A 16,494-nucleotide genomic window follows, 5' to 3' on the forward strand; every position below is an offset into this window, starting at 1 on the left:
GAACCGCAGCTGACAACAACCTAGAAGGCCAGGGATGACTTAAGAATTCCTGGGCACAAATCTTCCTTAGAACCAGAGTCTGTCTTTAAACTAAAAGGAGTTGGGGGGAACTCCCATTGTGGCTCAGCAGGAACAAATCTGACTAGCACCCATGAGGACACAGGTTCAATCCCTGGCCTTGATCAGTGGGTTAAGGATCTGCCGTTGCCATGAGCTGTGGTATAGGTCACAGACGTAGCTTGGATCTGGTGTTGCTGCGGCTGTGGCGTAGGCCAGTTGCTACAGCTCTGATTGGACCCCTAGCCTGGGAACCTCCATATGCCATGGGTGCAGCCCTAGAAAGACAAAAATAAAATAAAATAAAATAAAATAAAAGGGGTATGTTTTCAACCCGACATTTTGCAAAAACCAAAGCCTACACGATGACTTGCCCAATCACTATGCCTTTTACTGCTAAATGGTTCAGGGACTGACGTCCAGGGTCAGGCTTGGCCTCGCCCCTCCTCCTCCCCACCCCACGGCCGCTCACCAATGACGCTGCGGACACAGTTCTCCTTCTTGGCGATGTTCTGGAGCTGTCCTATCAGAGACGCTGTGTTGTCGCTGCTCAGAGGGGCAAGGCCCATGTTCTTGAGGCTCTGGTGGATTTCCTGAGTCACCTGTTCACTCACCGTCAGCATGGCCTCCTCTTCAGGCCTAGATGGTGGAGGAGAGTAAGCAGGGCCCAGGACGGGAGCCCAGGCCCTGGGAGCAGAGCCCGAGGGGTGGGCTCGCTGTCCTCATGGTCACCCTCCACGTCCAGACCACTCTCTCCGCGTGACACCATGTTTCTTCTCAGAACACGAAATGGACCCGGGATCGACTCTGAACAAGGGCGTCTTCCCACTCAGCACTCTCTCGCGCCATGGAATTCACGGACATAAATACAGGGGTTTGGGGACGTTCTTGGACATTTTCCATGATCATGTGCCCTCTTCTCACCAATTACAATGAAAAACTTGGCCTTCTGACGCCTGTTTCTCCTCCGGGGTGACCCCTGCCCTCAGTGATACTCAGTCTGTGCTGCTGACTGACTGGCCGACTCCCGGTGTGTCAGCCCAGTCCATCGACTAGATGGCCTCTCGTCCGCAGCAAAGATAATGGATCATTTTAGGTCAACTATCCTCCACGCTGCCCTCTCGGAAGAAAGCTGTGTTTTCTTTGTTAAAAGCCCCAAGGCGCTCATTTCCTGCCGTCTCCTCCTGCCACCTGTCACCCCCTAACATGTGAAAGGCCAGTGCAGCTCACCTGGAGCCAAACTCCTCCAACAGGACTTTGGTCGTTCGTTTCAGCTTGTCCACAAACTGCGGCGAGCCAAACAGGACGCTGCCGGAGAAACTGTTGGCCACCAGCAAGACGGAGGCCAGGACGGTCAGCCGGTGCAGCTGGGCCTCCAGCTCCTGCAGCCGGGCTCTGTCCGTCCGCAGGGTCTGGGGAGGCGGGCGGGCCGTCAGGAGAGGAGGGGCTCCAGGCGGGTCCTGCAAGCCAACGGCGAGGCAGTGCCCCTCCGCCCCCCGGCCAGTCCTACCTCAGGGAATGCTTCATCCTCACCGTCCCAGAGCAGGAGGTTCAGGAAGCCCTGCGACAGGACCATCTTGGGGCTGAGGGGCTCTGGGCTGATGGCTGCCTCACCTGCAGGCAGGCAGGTCGCGCTCGAGGAGTCAGGAGTGTCCGGGCAGGGGGGAGGCGGCGTGGCGAGGTCTGTGGCCGCTTGGGTCAGCCATCGGGTGGTGTGGTCCAGTAGGCCTGGGACAGGAAGGGGGTGTGGACGCTTCTTCAGCATCTACAACCCTGAGGCTCTGAGACTAAGGGTCAAGGCATCCTCCTCCTGGATAGAAAAGTGCTTAGGGGGCTTAGATCACGGTCCCTTCTGCCGTCTTACCTGCGGGAGAAGCCCCTGTTCCTTAGAAGAGGCAGAGGACTCCCTTGCATCCGAAAAGTCAGACCCCCAAGTCCTATTTCCCACGCCTGCCCTCAAGTTCAATACATACTCGGCTGCTTGTTGAGGAGCTCCTGAAATCTAGCTCGTTCACACTGGATGTTGTGTTCCTGCAGCTGCGGCTGGAGGCTCTGGATCGTGTAGTTGACCATGTCCATCTTCATCAGGCCCAGAACCTGGAAGATCCCCCTGACCCGGGAGGAGGTAGGATGTGCCCTCTGCGAGAGGGGGACCTACACAGGTGCCACTCAGCCACAGTATTGGGAGTTAGGAGGGGCTTTAAAACAAACTTGGTCCTGCCTCCTCAATTTGCAAAAGATGGCACTGTGGCCCAGGACCCAAGGCCCAGAGTGAGGGAGTGGCAGCACCAGAACAGAGAGGGCTCTGGGTATGAAAGCCTTCATCCCTTGCCACGACAGCCATTCTGCATCACTTAAAAAAGGTTGTCGGTGGAGTTCCCGTCGTGGCACAGTGGTTAACGAATCCGACTACGAACTATGAGGTTGTGGGTTCGGTCCTTGCCCTTGCTCAGTGGGTTAAGGATCCGGCGTTGCCATGAGCTGTGGTGTAGGTTGCAGATGCGGCTCAGATCCCACGTTGCTGTGGCTGTGGCGTAGGCTGGCGGCTACAGCTCCGATTAGACCCCTAGCCTGGGAACCTCCATATGCTGCGGAAGCAGCCCAAAGAAATAGCAAAAAGACAAAAAAAAAAAAAAAAAAAAAAAAAAAAAAAAAAAAAAAGGTTGTTGGTGGAAGGAAACACATCAGCCCACCAACAAATCTCTGGGAAGTGTGTTTAGAGGGGATGTCACTTCTGATGCCATTTTTGACATTGCTTTTTTTAACTTTCTGGGTCTTGGTCTCTATAGCTCTGGAAAAAAAAAAAAAAAAGATAACCTTGCATCATATGGTCCCCTCGTCTTGTGTGAACTGTGATGAGAAAGCCTGGGAAAGGAATGCTTGAATTCCTTGGAAGAAAGGATTCCACGCTCCAGTGATTTATGGTAGAAGGGTGTCCAGGGGCCCAGTCAATCTAAGGCCACCTTTGGAAAAGAAAAGCTAACACGCCAGAGAAAAGGGGAGCCAGTCAGGCCTTCAGTAGGGAAGAGCCGGCTAAGACGGAGGCTGGGATCCAGTGCCATCCCAGCCGTGCCCGGCCCAGGGCCTGGGGCAGGTTTCAAGGACAGCAGTCACAGCATTGGGAATCAACAAGACTTCAATAATACATTTACAAAAAAAAAGATAAGCACCAGGAATTCCCACTCTGGTACCATGGGTTAAGGATCCGGCGTTGCCGTATCTGGGGCTCAGATTCAGTCCCTGGCCCAGGAACTTCCATATGCCGTGGGTGCAGCCAAAAAGGGAAAAAAAAAAAAAAAAAAAAAAAAAACACCAAAGAATAAATTTTTTAAAAAAAAGAAACAGTAGTCAGGTTCAAACCTCAGTAACCGGACAGGGTCTGAGATGGTCTCCAGTTTCTGGACGGCTTCATCTCGAACGGGTGCACACAGCAGAGTCATCGTGTTGAGGATGTACTTAGAGACATGAGGGACGTTCAGGGCGCCCTGCTCTGCTGCCCGCCCGAGGAGGTTCACGTCCAGGGCTTCTTCGATCTCACTCCTTAGGCGGTTCTGGCGTGGTAAGAGCAGTGACAGCAGGATCTGCCCAGGAAAGAAAGTCAGGGAAGGAGCTGTATCGGGTTCAGAGCCACAGACTCTCCCTAATGGACAAGCCCTTCTGCCAAAGACATCCCAGCCTGTGTCTTCTGAGGACCAAGTAGTCAGGTACCTAGGTTTCCTACAGGATATTATTTATCTTTGTTCAGGCGCCAATGACAGTTCAAGGCTTTAGGGGATCGATGACAGCAAGACTGTATCATTTCCTACGCAGAATGAGATAAAGAGATGAATAAACTCCAGGAGCACAGTAAGAAGAACTGCCAGCTATAACAAACGTATACTGCCTACCATCGCATGGTCGTAATACCATCATGGGTACTCGCCTTTGACCAAAGCAGGCCCTGTTGAGATGACTGTACTTCAAAAGGCAAGGATGGGAGTTCCCATCGTGGCGCAGTGGTTAATGAATCCGACTAGGAACCATGAGGTTGCGGGTTTGATCCCTGGCCTTGCTCAGTGGGTTAAGGATCCGGCATTGCCAGGAGCTGTGGTGTAGGTCGCAGACGTGGCTCGGATCCCCACGTTGCTGTGGCTCTGGTGTAGGCTCTGATTGGACCCCTGACCTGGGAACCTCCATATGTCGCGGGAGCGACCCAAAAATGGAAAAAAAGACCAAAAAAAAAAAAAAAAAAAAAAAGGGCAAGAATGAAGGAGACAGAGAAACTGTTAAGAGCTCCTATGAATCCAAAATACAGGTTCCCTGTGGACAGAGCCTCTCTGGCTCATCTCTGTGCTTCTGTAGCGCAGAGAACACGGTAGTGGGGGGGGACGGGGAGGTTTCACTGAATGGAATGAGTACCACGTTCTCCACAGCAAGATCCCAACAATTTAGCTTCATCTTAAGTAAATGTTGCTCCATACCATCCATTTTGATGACAAACTCTGCCAGGGATCAACTAGGAGCTTCTCAGTTCCAAATCCACCCACCAGTGCCTACTCATGAAAGTGGAGATGCGCCCTTTCAATATGTGCCCTTTGCTGGCCCACGCAATACCAAGTTCTGTCTGTAGGGGACGCTACAGAGTCGCTGCAAGGGGAAGAGGTCTTCCTTGCTGGCTCTGGTGTGCTTCTTCAGCAAGCTCATGCCTCACTGCGGCTTCTCTCTGTTCAAATCACTGTGTGGTTTCTTCTGCCTGACTGGACCTTGATGGATGCAAAATTTGTACCACAAGGGAGGTTTGAGTTCACATGGCCACATGCCCATTGGATCTGATGAGCGGGAAGTAGCAAGTACTTGGATGCCTTAGACAAACATGCAAACTCGAGGACAGCAGATAATCCCTCCAAAAACTGAGCAGCCCATTACCTCTGTGAAGCTGCTGGCGTCTTAGTGGCCTGAGCCTGTCAAGCTCTCCCCTCCGAGGTGAAAGTTGCTGGACTTCAGACCACCCATCGCAAGAAAAGGCACAATGCGCACAGGCCTCAGGGTTTTCAAGGCAACAAGCAGCACTGGGACACTCATTCAGAGTCATTTACAAGGCTGCCAACTTCAAGTGGACCCAAGTAAGGCTGGGGTCTGCAGCACCTCAGGCTGCTATACGAGCCACCCTCCCATTTAGGCCTTCTGCCCACCAGATTCCATGTACCTCAAGTGTCCACAGAGGGACTTCCTGCTGCGGCTCAGCAGGTTCAGAACCTAGTATCCATGAGGATGTGGATTTGATCCCTGGCTTCACTCAGTGGGTTAAAGATCTGGCATTACTGCAAGCTTCCATGTAGGTCATAGATGCAGCTCGGATCTGCTGTGGCTCTGGTGTAGGCTGGCAGCTGTAGCTCTGATTTGACCCCTAGCCTAGGAACCTCCATATGCCACGGGTGTGGCCCTAGAAAAGACAAAAAGACCAAAAAACAAACAAACAAAAAACAAAACAAAAAAACCCACCCAGAAATAAAATCTGAATATATGGTCAAATGATTTTTTTCAAAACAATGCCAAGAGCATTCAATGGGAAAAGGACAGTCTTTTCAACAAAAGGTACTGGGAAAACGGGATAGCCACATGCAAAACAATGAACATTACACCAAATGAAAAATTAACTCAAACTGGGTCAAAGACTTAAACATAAGAGTGAAACTTCTTAAAATTATTAGAAGAAAATAGGGGGCTTATCTTCATAATCTTGGATTTGGCAAGACAGGACACCAAGAGCAGAAACCACCACAGGCTAGATAAATTGGGTAGATAAACAGGGTAGATAAATTGGGCCTCATTCAAATCAAACTTTTATGAGTTCCCATCATGACTGAGTGGAAACAAATCTGACTAGTACCCATGAGGATGTGCGTTCAATCCCTGGCCTCGCTCAGTGGGTTGTCATGAGCTGTGGGTAGGCTGCAGATGCGGCTTGGATCCAACGTTGCTGCTGCTGTGGCTGTGGTGTAGGCTGGCAGCTGTAGCTCTGATTCCACCCCTAGCCTGGGAACCACTTGGGTGCGACCCTGAAAAGCAAAAAATAAATAAAACTTTTGGGAGTTCCCTGGTGGCCTAGTGGTTAAGGATCCAGCATTGTCACTGCTGTGGCGTGGGTTCAATCCCTGGCCTGGGAACTTCTGCATACCACAGGTGTGGCCAAAACAAAAAACAAAGACTTTGTGCTTCAAGGGCAAGTATCAAAAAAAGTGAAAAGACCACCCACAGAATGGGAGAAAATATCTGCAAATCATTTATCTGACACAGGTCAGGTGCCAGAATGTTTAAGGAACTTTTACCACTCAACACAAAAGACAGCATAATTTTAAGGGACTTTCTGAAGCAGCTCAGTGGTAATGAATCCAACTCGTACCCATGAGGACATGGGTTTGGTCCCCGGCCTCGTTCAGTGCGTTAAGGATTCGGCGTTGCCATGAGCTGTGGCGTAGGCCAGCAGCTACAGCTTCGACTGGACCCCTAGCCTGGAAACCTCCAAATGCCACAGGTATGACCCTAAAAAGACAAAAAAAGAAAAAAAAAATGGGCAAAGGACTTGAGTAAATCTCCCTCCAAAGACGACACTGAGAGGGCATTGAGCACGTGAAGATACTCAACACCATCAGCTGCCAGGGAAGGCAAATCAAAACCACAGCAAGACACCACTCCATTCATGGCTGCACCAAGGGATGACGTCTATAACTTTTTTTTTTCCTGATTTTTAGAGCCGCACCCGCAGCACAGGGAAGTTCCCAGGCGAGGGGTCAAATCGGAGCTATAGATGCTGGCCTATCCCACAGCCACAGCAATGCCAGATCCTTAACCCACTGAGCAAGGCCAGGGATCAAACTCACGTCCTCATGGATGATGGTTGGGTTCATTACCACTGAGCCACAACAGGAACTCCTATAACTTTTTTTAAAAAGGGAAAATGTTGAAAAATAAGTGAAAATATGCAGAAATCCGGACTGTCATACATTTCTGGAGGACTGTAAAATGGTAAACCACTGAGGAAAACCGTTTAGTGGTTTCTCAATAAATTAAACATAGAATTATCGTATGAATCACAAGTTCCACTCCTGGGTATGTATTCAAAAGACAGGGAAAGAGAAGTTCAAAGACTTACACATGAAGAATGAAGAGCAGCACAACCCAAAAAAGCAAAAATGTGAAAACAAACCAAATGTCCACCAACAAATGAAGAGATAAACAAAAGTGGTCTATCCATCCAAGGGACGATGATTCAGCAGAAAAGGAATGGAGCTCCGCTCCCCACTGCAGCGCAGATGCGCCTTGAAAACTTATGCTAAGGGAAATGTGTCATATGGAAGAGGACAGATGCTGTGGGAGTCCACGTCTGTGACGCACCCAGAATAGTCAAGTTCAGAGACAGAAGGTAAAGAAGCTGAGGTTAGCGGGCACTGGGGGGAGAGTGATATGAGGAGTTATTGTTTAATGAGTAGAGTTTCTGTTTGGGGAGATGAAAACATCCTGGAAATGGCCAGGGTGATGGCTGCACAGCAGTGTCAAAGTACTCAATGCCACTAATTTAGCACTTAAAATTATTAAAATGGTAAAAATGTTGTTTACTATAGTAAAAACAAAACAAAACAAAAAAAACCCTAAAGAACACAAACAACTAGGTCCATCATGAGGCACCCTTCCCCCCGGGGGCATCAGCCACCCCCTGGGCAGATGACTTCTTTGGACCTCTTCCATTTGGGGGAGGCAGGGTCTTCCCTGTCTGCACTGCTTCTGTCGGCACCAACATCCATGTTCTCGCAGAATTTCACAGAATGCCCTAGCACGCCCCCTGGCCCTGCATCTGATCAAGGAACTCATCTTACAGGCAAGAAAGTGCAGTGGTGGGTCCATGCCCACATCCCCCTTGTGGAGAGTCAACTGGTCGGAACGAAAAGTGGACTGGCTTACTGAAGACGCTGCTACGGCACTCAGAGCACCCACAGAGGAAGCATATGCTTTGATTCAACCATTGTACAGTGCTGTACCCTAAAGCCAGAATGCATGGTCCCAGGAATCAAGGGGCAGAAGCAGAACTGGTTCCTCTCACTATTATACCTAGGAACCTACATGCAGAATTTTTAGTTCCCATCCTGCCAACTCCGGGCCCTGCTGATTTGGGAAGAATGCTTACATTGGTTCCAACAGATCAGAAGACGACACTGCCCCTGGCCATTCTGGGCTCCTTATACCACTGAACCAACAAGGTCAAAAAGGAGTTCCTCAGAGTTCCCAGGTGGCCTAGTGGGTTAAGGATCCAGCATTGCCTCTGCTGTGGCATGGGTTCAATCCCCAGTCTGGGACCTTCCACATGCTGTGGGCAAGGCCAAAATAAAAAGAGCTCCTCTACTGACTAGAGTGGTTGCCCCTGAGCACCAAGAAGAAATGGGTGCTGCTCCACAGCAGGGAAGAAGGCTGTGTCTGGAACCCAGAAGATTCTGGGCCTCTTGCTACTTCTACACCCAATATTAAAGGTCAGTGGAAAACCACAGCACACCAACAACAAAAGCAAAACGCATGAGGACTCAGACTCAGGCAGCGAGAGTTTGGGTCGCTCCGTCAGATACGCAGCCCCAGTGGCTGAGGACAAGGGAAATATGGAAGGAACAGGAAGACAGGATATCACCTCTAGCCTCATGACCAAAGACCACACATGTTCTCTTTGCTTATTATAAGCACAGGTTTGTTAGCATAAGCTAACCATCCTCGTCTCTCTCCATCCCAACATTACTTTGTAGCTGGATTGTTGGAAGCTGACTGTACACTTTAGCCCGTCGCTAGCAGGACATCCGGTGGGACGAGGACTGAACTGTAGGAACACAGCAGACGGCAAGGAGTGCACAACTGCTGGGAGTTCCCCAACTCAGAGTGAGGATGAAAACTTCTAAGACAGATAGCTATGTCTTCTCAGGTCAAAACAGATCTCTTTTCTGGAATTCGAATGGTGTAGAAAGGTCCACATGGAAGGAAGCTGAGGAGCCAAAGGAACAGAATGTGACATTTATCAACTTACCGCCTCTCAAATCCTCTCCAAATCCATCCTTCTCTCTTCTGAGAAAGTGAAGTAAGTCCTTTCAATAATTTGCCTTTACCAGATGGCACTTTTTTTTTTTTTTTTTTTTTTTTTTTGGTCCTTTTAAGGCTTTCACCTGAGGCATATGGAGGTTCCCGAGGCTAGGGGTCAAATCGGAGCTGTAGCCGCCAGCCTACACCATGGCCACAGCAAGACCAGGTCCGAGCTGAGTCTGTGACCTACACCACAGCTCACAGCAACGCTGGCTCCTGAACCCACCGAGTGAGGGCAGGGATCGAACCCACAACCTCATGGATTCTAGTTGGGTTCATTAGCCGCTGAGCCACGAGAGCAATTTTCTGATGGCACAATTTTAAACTTCATCTGTAGATGGCACTTTTTAACTTGAGGTATAGTTTATTTATAATGGTATGGTAGTTTCTGCTGTACAGCAAAGTGACGCAGTTATTTATGCACATACAAACACACAGATATATATTATTTCATATTCTTTTACATTATGGTTTATTGCAGGACATTGAATATAGTTCCCTGTGCTATACAGTGAGACCTTGTTATGTTATATATAGTAGTTTGTATCTGACCTTGTTATGTTATATATAGTAGTTTGTATCTGCTAATTCCAAACTCCTAATTTATCCATCCCCATAACTTTCCCCTTTGGTAACTATAAATTTGCTTCTTATGTCTGTGAGTCTGTTTTGTAAATAAGTTCATGTGGACCATATTTTTTAGATTCCACATATAAGTGGTATCATATGGTATTTGTCTCTTTCAAACTTAATTCATTTAGTATGATAATCTCCAGTTACATCCATGTTACTGCAAGTGGCATTATTTCACTCTTTTTTATGACTGAGTAATATTCCACTCTGTATATGTACCATATCTTCTTTATCCATTCATCTGTCAAAGGACGTTTAGGGTGCTTCCACGTCCTGGTTATTGTGAACAGAGCTACCATGAACATTGCGGGATATGTTAGATGGCATATTAGTTTTCTGTGCTGCATAACAAGTTACCATAAACATTACAGACTTAAAACAGCATATACACTTGCTATCTCACAGTTTCTGTGGGTCAGGAGTCCACAAAGTTTAATCAGATCTTCCTTTCAGGTTGCAGTCAGGGTGCTGGCTAGGCTACATTCTATTTGGAAACTTGACTGGGGAAGAATCTGTTTCTAAGCTCATGCAAACTGCTGACAGAGTTCACTCTCTTACAGCTGTGTACCTGAAGGCCCCAGCTTCTTATTGGCTGTTGATTGGATGCTGCCCTCAGGTCCTAGGGGCCACCTGCATTTCCTTACCATGTGGCCCTCTCCATGCTGTTTGCTTTTTCAGGGCCAGGTTGGAGGAGTTCTTGTCATGGCTCAGTCATGAACCTTTAGTATCCATGAGGACACGGGTTGGATCCCTGGCCTCGCTCACTGGGTTAAGGATCCAGTGTTGCTGTGAGCTGTGGTGTAGGTCACAAACACGGCTCGGATCCTACACTGCTGTGGCTTTGGTGTAGGCCAGCAGCTACAGCTCCGATTAGACCCCTAGCCTGGGAACCTCCATATGCCACAGGTGCAGCCCTAAAAACACAAAAAGACAAAAAAAAAAATTACTGTGTGATTTCTGTCTACTGATTAGATTCTCATTTATGGGCCATGTTCAGTTAGGATTTGCTAGTCACTGACATTGCAATGAGCAAGGGATATATCTGGAAACTTTACACCTCCAAAGGGGAGGTCACTCACCTCCTTAATTTCTTTTAGAAGTTCAAGAGCACAGCTGAAGTCTGGGGGAGTAGCTAAGAGTTGCTCTTTAAGATGATCCCAAAAGGCATTGTGCATTGTCTCCTTGACCTTGCCTTCCAGACTGTAAGAGAGTTAAATGAACAAATTACTTTTTCTACTCAAAAATTGCTATAAGGTCATTGTCTCCTAAGCCCCAAACAATGTCTGATATGACAAAAGACCATTACACTGACAGGGAAAGGCCGGGAACTCTGGCGAGCTGAATAAGCTGAACTCGATTTGGCTGTCAAGGGCACCAGCACAACCTTTCAGGTGGGCTCTTTGCACCCTCCTCTCAGGAGTCCTCCTTCCCCAAATAGAGGCCACGCTGAGCTTCAGCACTGATTCTGCATTTAGCCTAGAAAAGATGTGACTCAGTGTCTCTTTATATATGCATCTAGCAATGAACTAAATGGTCTTTCATTTTCTTTTTTCTTTTTTCTTTTTTTCCTTTTTCAGTTGCATTTATAGCATGTGGAAGTTCCTGGGCCAGGGATCAAATCTGAGCCATGGCTGTGGCAACACCAGATCTCTAACCCATTGCACCAGGCCAGGGACAAACCAGCAACGCCACGGAGACAAGCTGGATCATTAACCCACTGCACCACAGCAGGAACTCCATCTTATCATTTTCTTATAAACCTAAAATCTAGAAAAGGATTTTCCTTCTCTGATAACACCTGTATATCTACAGATACTTCCAAATCTGCAGGTCTAAAATTGAATTCAGTGCTCACTTCAGTAGCACATGTACTAAAACTGGAATGATACAGAGAAGATTAGCATGGCCTCTGCACAAGGACGACACACAAATTCATGAAGCATTCCATATTTTTAACAATACCTTTTAAAATTGCACTCAAGGAGTTCCCTTCGTGGTGCAGTGGTTAACGAATCCGACTAGGAACCATGAGGTTGCAGGTTCGGTCCCTGCCCTTGCTCAGTGGGTTAACGATCCGGCGTTGCCGTGAGCTGTGGTGTAGGTTGCAGATGCGGCTTGGATCCCGCGTTGCTGTGGCTCTGGTGTAGGCCGGTGGCTACAGCTCCGATTCAACCCCTAGCCTGGGAACCTCCATATGCCATGGAAGCAGCCCAAGAAATAGCAAAAAAAAAAAAAAAAAAAAAAAGACAAAAAAATAATAAAATTGCACTCAAAAAAAATCAAGACCTAGAAATAGCCTGACCAAGGAGATGAAAGACTTATATGCTAAAAACTGTAAAAAAAAAAAAAAAATCAAGAAAATTAAAGAGAAGTCAAAGAAATGGAAAGACATCCAATGCTCCTGGATTGGAAGAATTAATATAGTTAAAATGGCCATACTACCCAAAACAATCTACAGATTTCATATGATCCCTATCAAATTACCATTGATCTTTTTCACAGAACTAGAATAATCTAAAAATTTATATGAAACCATAAAAGATCCAAAATTGCCAAAGTAATCATGAGGAAAAATTAAAACAAAGCAGGAGGCATAACTCTTCTAGACTTCAGACAATATAACAAAGCTATAGTAATCAAGACAGTGAGGTACTGGCGCAAAAACAGACATACAGACCAACGGAACACAACAAAGAGCCCAGAAATAAACCCAGATGCACACAGTCAATTAATCTTCAACAAAGGAGGCAAGAATATAAAATGGGAAAAAGACAGTCTCTTCAGCAAGTGGTGCTGGGAAAACTGGACAGCTGCATGTAAATCAATTAAACTGGAACACACCCTCATGCCATGCCCAAAAATAAACTCAAAATGGCTCAGAGACTTAAAACATAAGACAATACACAACTAAACTCCTAGACGAGAACACAGGCAAACATTTTCTGATAACCGTACAAATGTTTTCTTAGGTTAGTCTCCCAAGGCAATAGAAATAAAAACAAAAATAAACCAACAGGACCTAATCAAACTTATAAGGTTTTGCACAGCAAAGGAAACCATAAAAAGGATGAAAAGACAACCTACAGAATGGGAGAAAATAGTTGCAAATGATGCAACCGACAAGGGGTTAATCTCCAAAATATACAAACAACTCATCAAACTCAACAAAAAACAACCCAATAGAAAAATGGGCAGAAGACCTAAACAGACATTTTTCCACAGAATACATATGGATGGCCAACAGATACATGAAAATATACTCAACGTCACTAATTATTAGAGAAATACAAATCAAAACTATAATGAGGAACCACCTCACACCAGTCAGAATGGCCACCATTTATAAGTCTACAAATAACAAATGCTAGAGAGGGTGTGGAGAAAAGGGAACCCTCCTACACTGTTGATGGGAATATAAATTGGTACAGCCACCATGGAAAATGGTATGGAAGTTCCTCAGAAAGCTAAATATAGAACTACCATATGACCCAGCAATCCCACTCCTGGGCATCTATCCAGACAAAACTTTCATTCAAAAAGATACATGCACCCATATCTTCATACCAGCACTATTCACAATAGCCAAGACATGGGAACAACCTAAAAAATCTATTGATGGGAGTTCCCATCATGGCGCAGTGGTTAATGAATCCGACTAGGAACCATGAGGTTGCGGGTTTGGTCCCTGCCCTTGCTCAGTGGGTTAACAGTCCGGTGCTGCCGTGAGCTGTGGTGTAGGTCGCAGACACGGCTCGGATCCCGTGTTGCTGTGGCTCTGGCATAGGCTGGAGGCTACAGCTCCAATTCAACCCCTAGCCTGGGAACCTCCATATGCCGCGGAGCGGCCCAAGAAATAGCAAAAAAAGACAAAAAAAAAAAAAATCTATTGACAGATGAATGGATTAAGAAGCTGTGGAATGGAATACTACTCAGCCATAAAAAGAACAAATTAGGAGTTCCCATTGTGGCTCAGTGGTTAACGAATCCAACTAGGAACCATGAGGTTGCAGGTTCGATCCCTGGCCTTCCTCAGTGGGTTAAGGATCTGCTCGGATCTGTCATTGCTGTGGCTGTGGCTGTGGCCGGCGACTGCAGCTCCAATTGGACCTCTAGCCTGGGAACTTCCATGTGCCACGGGAGCGGCCCTAGAAAAGGCAAAAAGACAAAAAAAAAATTAATGCCATTTGCAACGACATGGATGCAATTAGAAATTCTCATACTAAGTGAAGTCAGTCAGAAAGAGAAAGACAATATGATACCGCATGACACCACTTACAGTAGGATCTAAAATATGGCACAAATGAACCTATCTACAAAACAAAAACAGACTCAGACATGGAGAACAGACATGTGGTTGCCAAGGGGGAGAGAAGGAGGAGGAGGATGGACTCGGAGTTTGGGGTTAGTAGATGCAAACTATTGCCTTTGGAATGGCTAAGCAATGAGATCCTGCTATATAGCACAGGGAACTATATCCAGTCTCTTGGGATAGACCATGATGGAAGATAATATAAGAAAGGGAATAGGAGTTCCTGTTGTGGCGCAGTGGAAACAAATCCGACTAGCAACCGTGAGGTTGCAGGTTCGATCCCTGGCCAAGCTCAGTGGGTAAAGGATCTGGCGTTGCCATGAACTGTGGCATAGGCTGACAGCTATAGCTCCAATTAGGCCCCTAGCCTGGGAACCTCCATATGCCATGGGTGTGGCCCTAAAAAGAAAAAAAAAAAAAAAGGGAATATATTTATATGTGTAACTGGGTCACTTTGCTGTACAGCAGAAATTGACATAACATTGTAAATCAACGAAAATTTTAAAAATGAAAAATGTAAAAAAGTTTTTAAATAACATTCAATTCACTATCTTCCCCCTCCAAACCTGTTCCTCCTATATTTCCAATCTCTGTGGCATTATCATGTCACAGAGTCATGGAAATCAGAAAATAGGTCTGGAAATCAGAAAATAGGTCTTTTTCTCCCCTTAAAAAAACAGCAAAAGCAAAGGCAACTCAACTAGAAAGGACAGTCTTTTCAGCAAATGGTACTGAAACACCTGGACATCCATAGGCAAAAAAAAGAATCTGGATTCAGACCTTATACCTTCCACAAGTAGATCATAGACCCAAATGTAAAACATAGAACTCTACAACTTCTAGAAGATAACAGGAGAAATCTAGGTGACCCTGGGTTTAGCAATGACCTTTTAGATTCACCACCAAAAACAAGATCTATGAGAGAAAAAAACTGATAAATTGGACTTCATTAAAATTAAAAACTGCTGTCAGAGACACTGTTAAGAGAATAAACAAGCTATGATCTTTGCAAAACACTTACCTGATAAAGAACTAGTACCCAATATAGACAATGAACTCTTACAAGTCAACAGTAAAAAAAAAAAATCCGATTTTAAAACAGAAAAAGGCCTGGAAGTTCTTTTTGTGGTTCAGCAGTAATAAGCCTGACTAATATTCATGAGGATGTGGGTTCAATCCCTGGCCTCGTTCATTGGGTTAAGGATCCAGTGAGCTTTTGTGTAGGCCACAGACATGGCTCGGATCCTGCATTGCTGGGGCTGTGGAGTAGGCCGACAGCTGTAGGTCCAATTGTACCCCTAGTCTGGGAACCTCCATATGCTCTGGTGTGGCCCTAAAAAGCAAAAAAAACCAACAACAATGAAACAGAAAAAGGTCTGAATAGACATCTCACCAAAGTAGATACACAGATGACAAATAAACATATGAAAAGATGCTCAACCTCACTTCTCATTAGAGATTTGTAAATTAAAATAACAATGAGAGGACTCCCCATGTGGCTCACAACATAACTACTCGGCATTGCTTCTACAGTGGCTGTGGCTCGACCCCTAGCCTGGGAATTTCCACATGCCACAGGTGCAGCCACTTGTAAAAAAAAAAATAACAACGAGATACTACTACACACCTATTGAAATGGTCAAAATCCAAAATACCGACAATCCCGAATGCTGACAAGGATGAGGAGCAACAGGAATGTTCACTCATTGCTGGTAGGAATGCAAAATGGTACAACTACCCAGGAAGACAGTTTCTCACAAAACTAAATGTATTCTTTCCATATAATCCAATAATCTTGCTCCTTGATATTTACTCAAATGAGTAGAAACCTTCCATCTACATAGAAACTGGCCCATAGGCATTTATAACAGCTTTATGCATAATTGCCAAAGCTTGGAAGCAACCCAGATGTCGTTCTGTAAGTGATGGATAAATAAACTGTGGTATATCCAGACAATGGAATATTATTCAACACTAAAAAGAAACGCACTGTAAACCAGCTACAATGGAAAAAATAAAAATCATTATAAATGAAAAAAAAAAGAAAAGAAAAGAAATGCACTATCAAGCCCCCAAAAGACACAGAGGAAACGTAAAGGCATATTTTGCTAAACGCAAGAAGCCAGTCTGAAAAGGCTACATAGTCAATGATTCCAACTATGAGAAATTCTAAAAACCTATGGAGACAGTCAAAAGATGCGTGGTGCCAAAGGTTCGGGGATGTGGGAGGGCGAGGGAAGGATGAATAGGAAGAACACAGGGCATTTTCAGGGCAGTGAAATTACTCCGTGTGATACGGAAATGGTGAATTCATGTCATTATACATTTTTCCAAACCCACAGATAAGGCAACACAAAAAGTGAACCCCAGTGTAAACCTGAGTTAATAATAATGTACTAATA

At 46.0% G+C, this 16,494-nt stretch overlaps 1 protein-coding gene across 11 annotated transcripts in view; it reads right to left on the minus strand.

Moving 5' to 3' along the window:
* The window catches only part of TCP11 (t-complex 11), a 153,623-nt gene that overhangs the window by 2,172 nt on the left and 134,957 nt on the right, over nt 1–16,494 (minus strand). For all 11 annotated transcript variants that reach the window (XM_021098623.1, XM_021098622.1, XM_021098624.1 and 8 more), the window contains 6 exons: nt 10,863–10,983; nt 3,418–3,638; nt 2,031–2,167; nt 1,568–1,785; nt 1,288–1,469; nt 530–696 (listed from right to left, as the gene is read on the minus strand). In XM_021098623.1, the coding sequence (XP_020954282.1) occupies nt 530–696; nt 1,288–1,469; nt 1,568–1,785; nt 2,031–2,167; nt 3,418–3,638; nt 10,863–10,983 (1,046 nt within the window). The remainder of the gene's footprint in view (nt 1–529; nt 697–1,287; nt 1,470–1,567; nt 1,786–2,030; nt 2,168–3,417; nt 3,639–10,862; nt 10,984–16,494) is intronic.

This window comes from Sus scrofa, chromosome 7 (assembly GCF_000003025.6).
Source record: "Sus scrofa isolate TJ Tabasco breed Duroc chromosome 7, Sscrofa11.1, whole genome shotgun sequence".
Taxonomy (NCBI): domain Eukaryota; kingdom Metazoa; phylum Chordata; class Mammalia; order Artiodactyla; family Suidae; genus Sus; species Sus scrofa.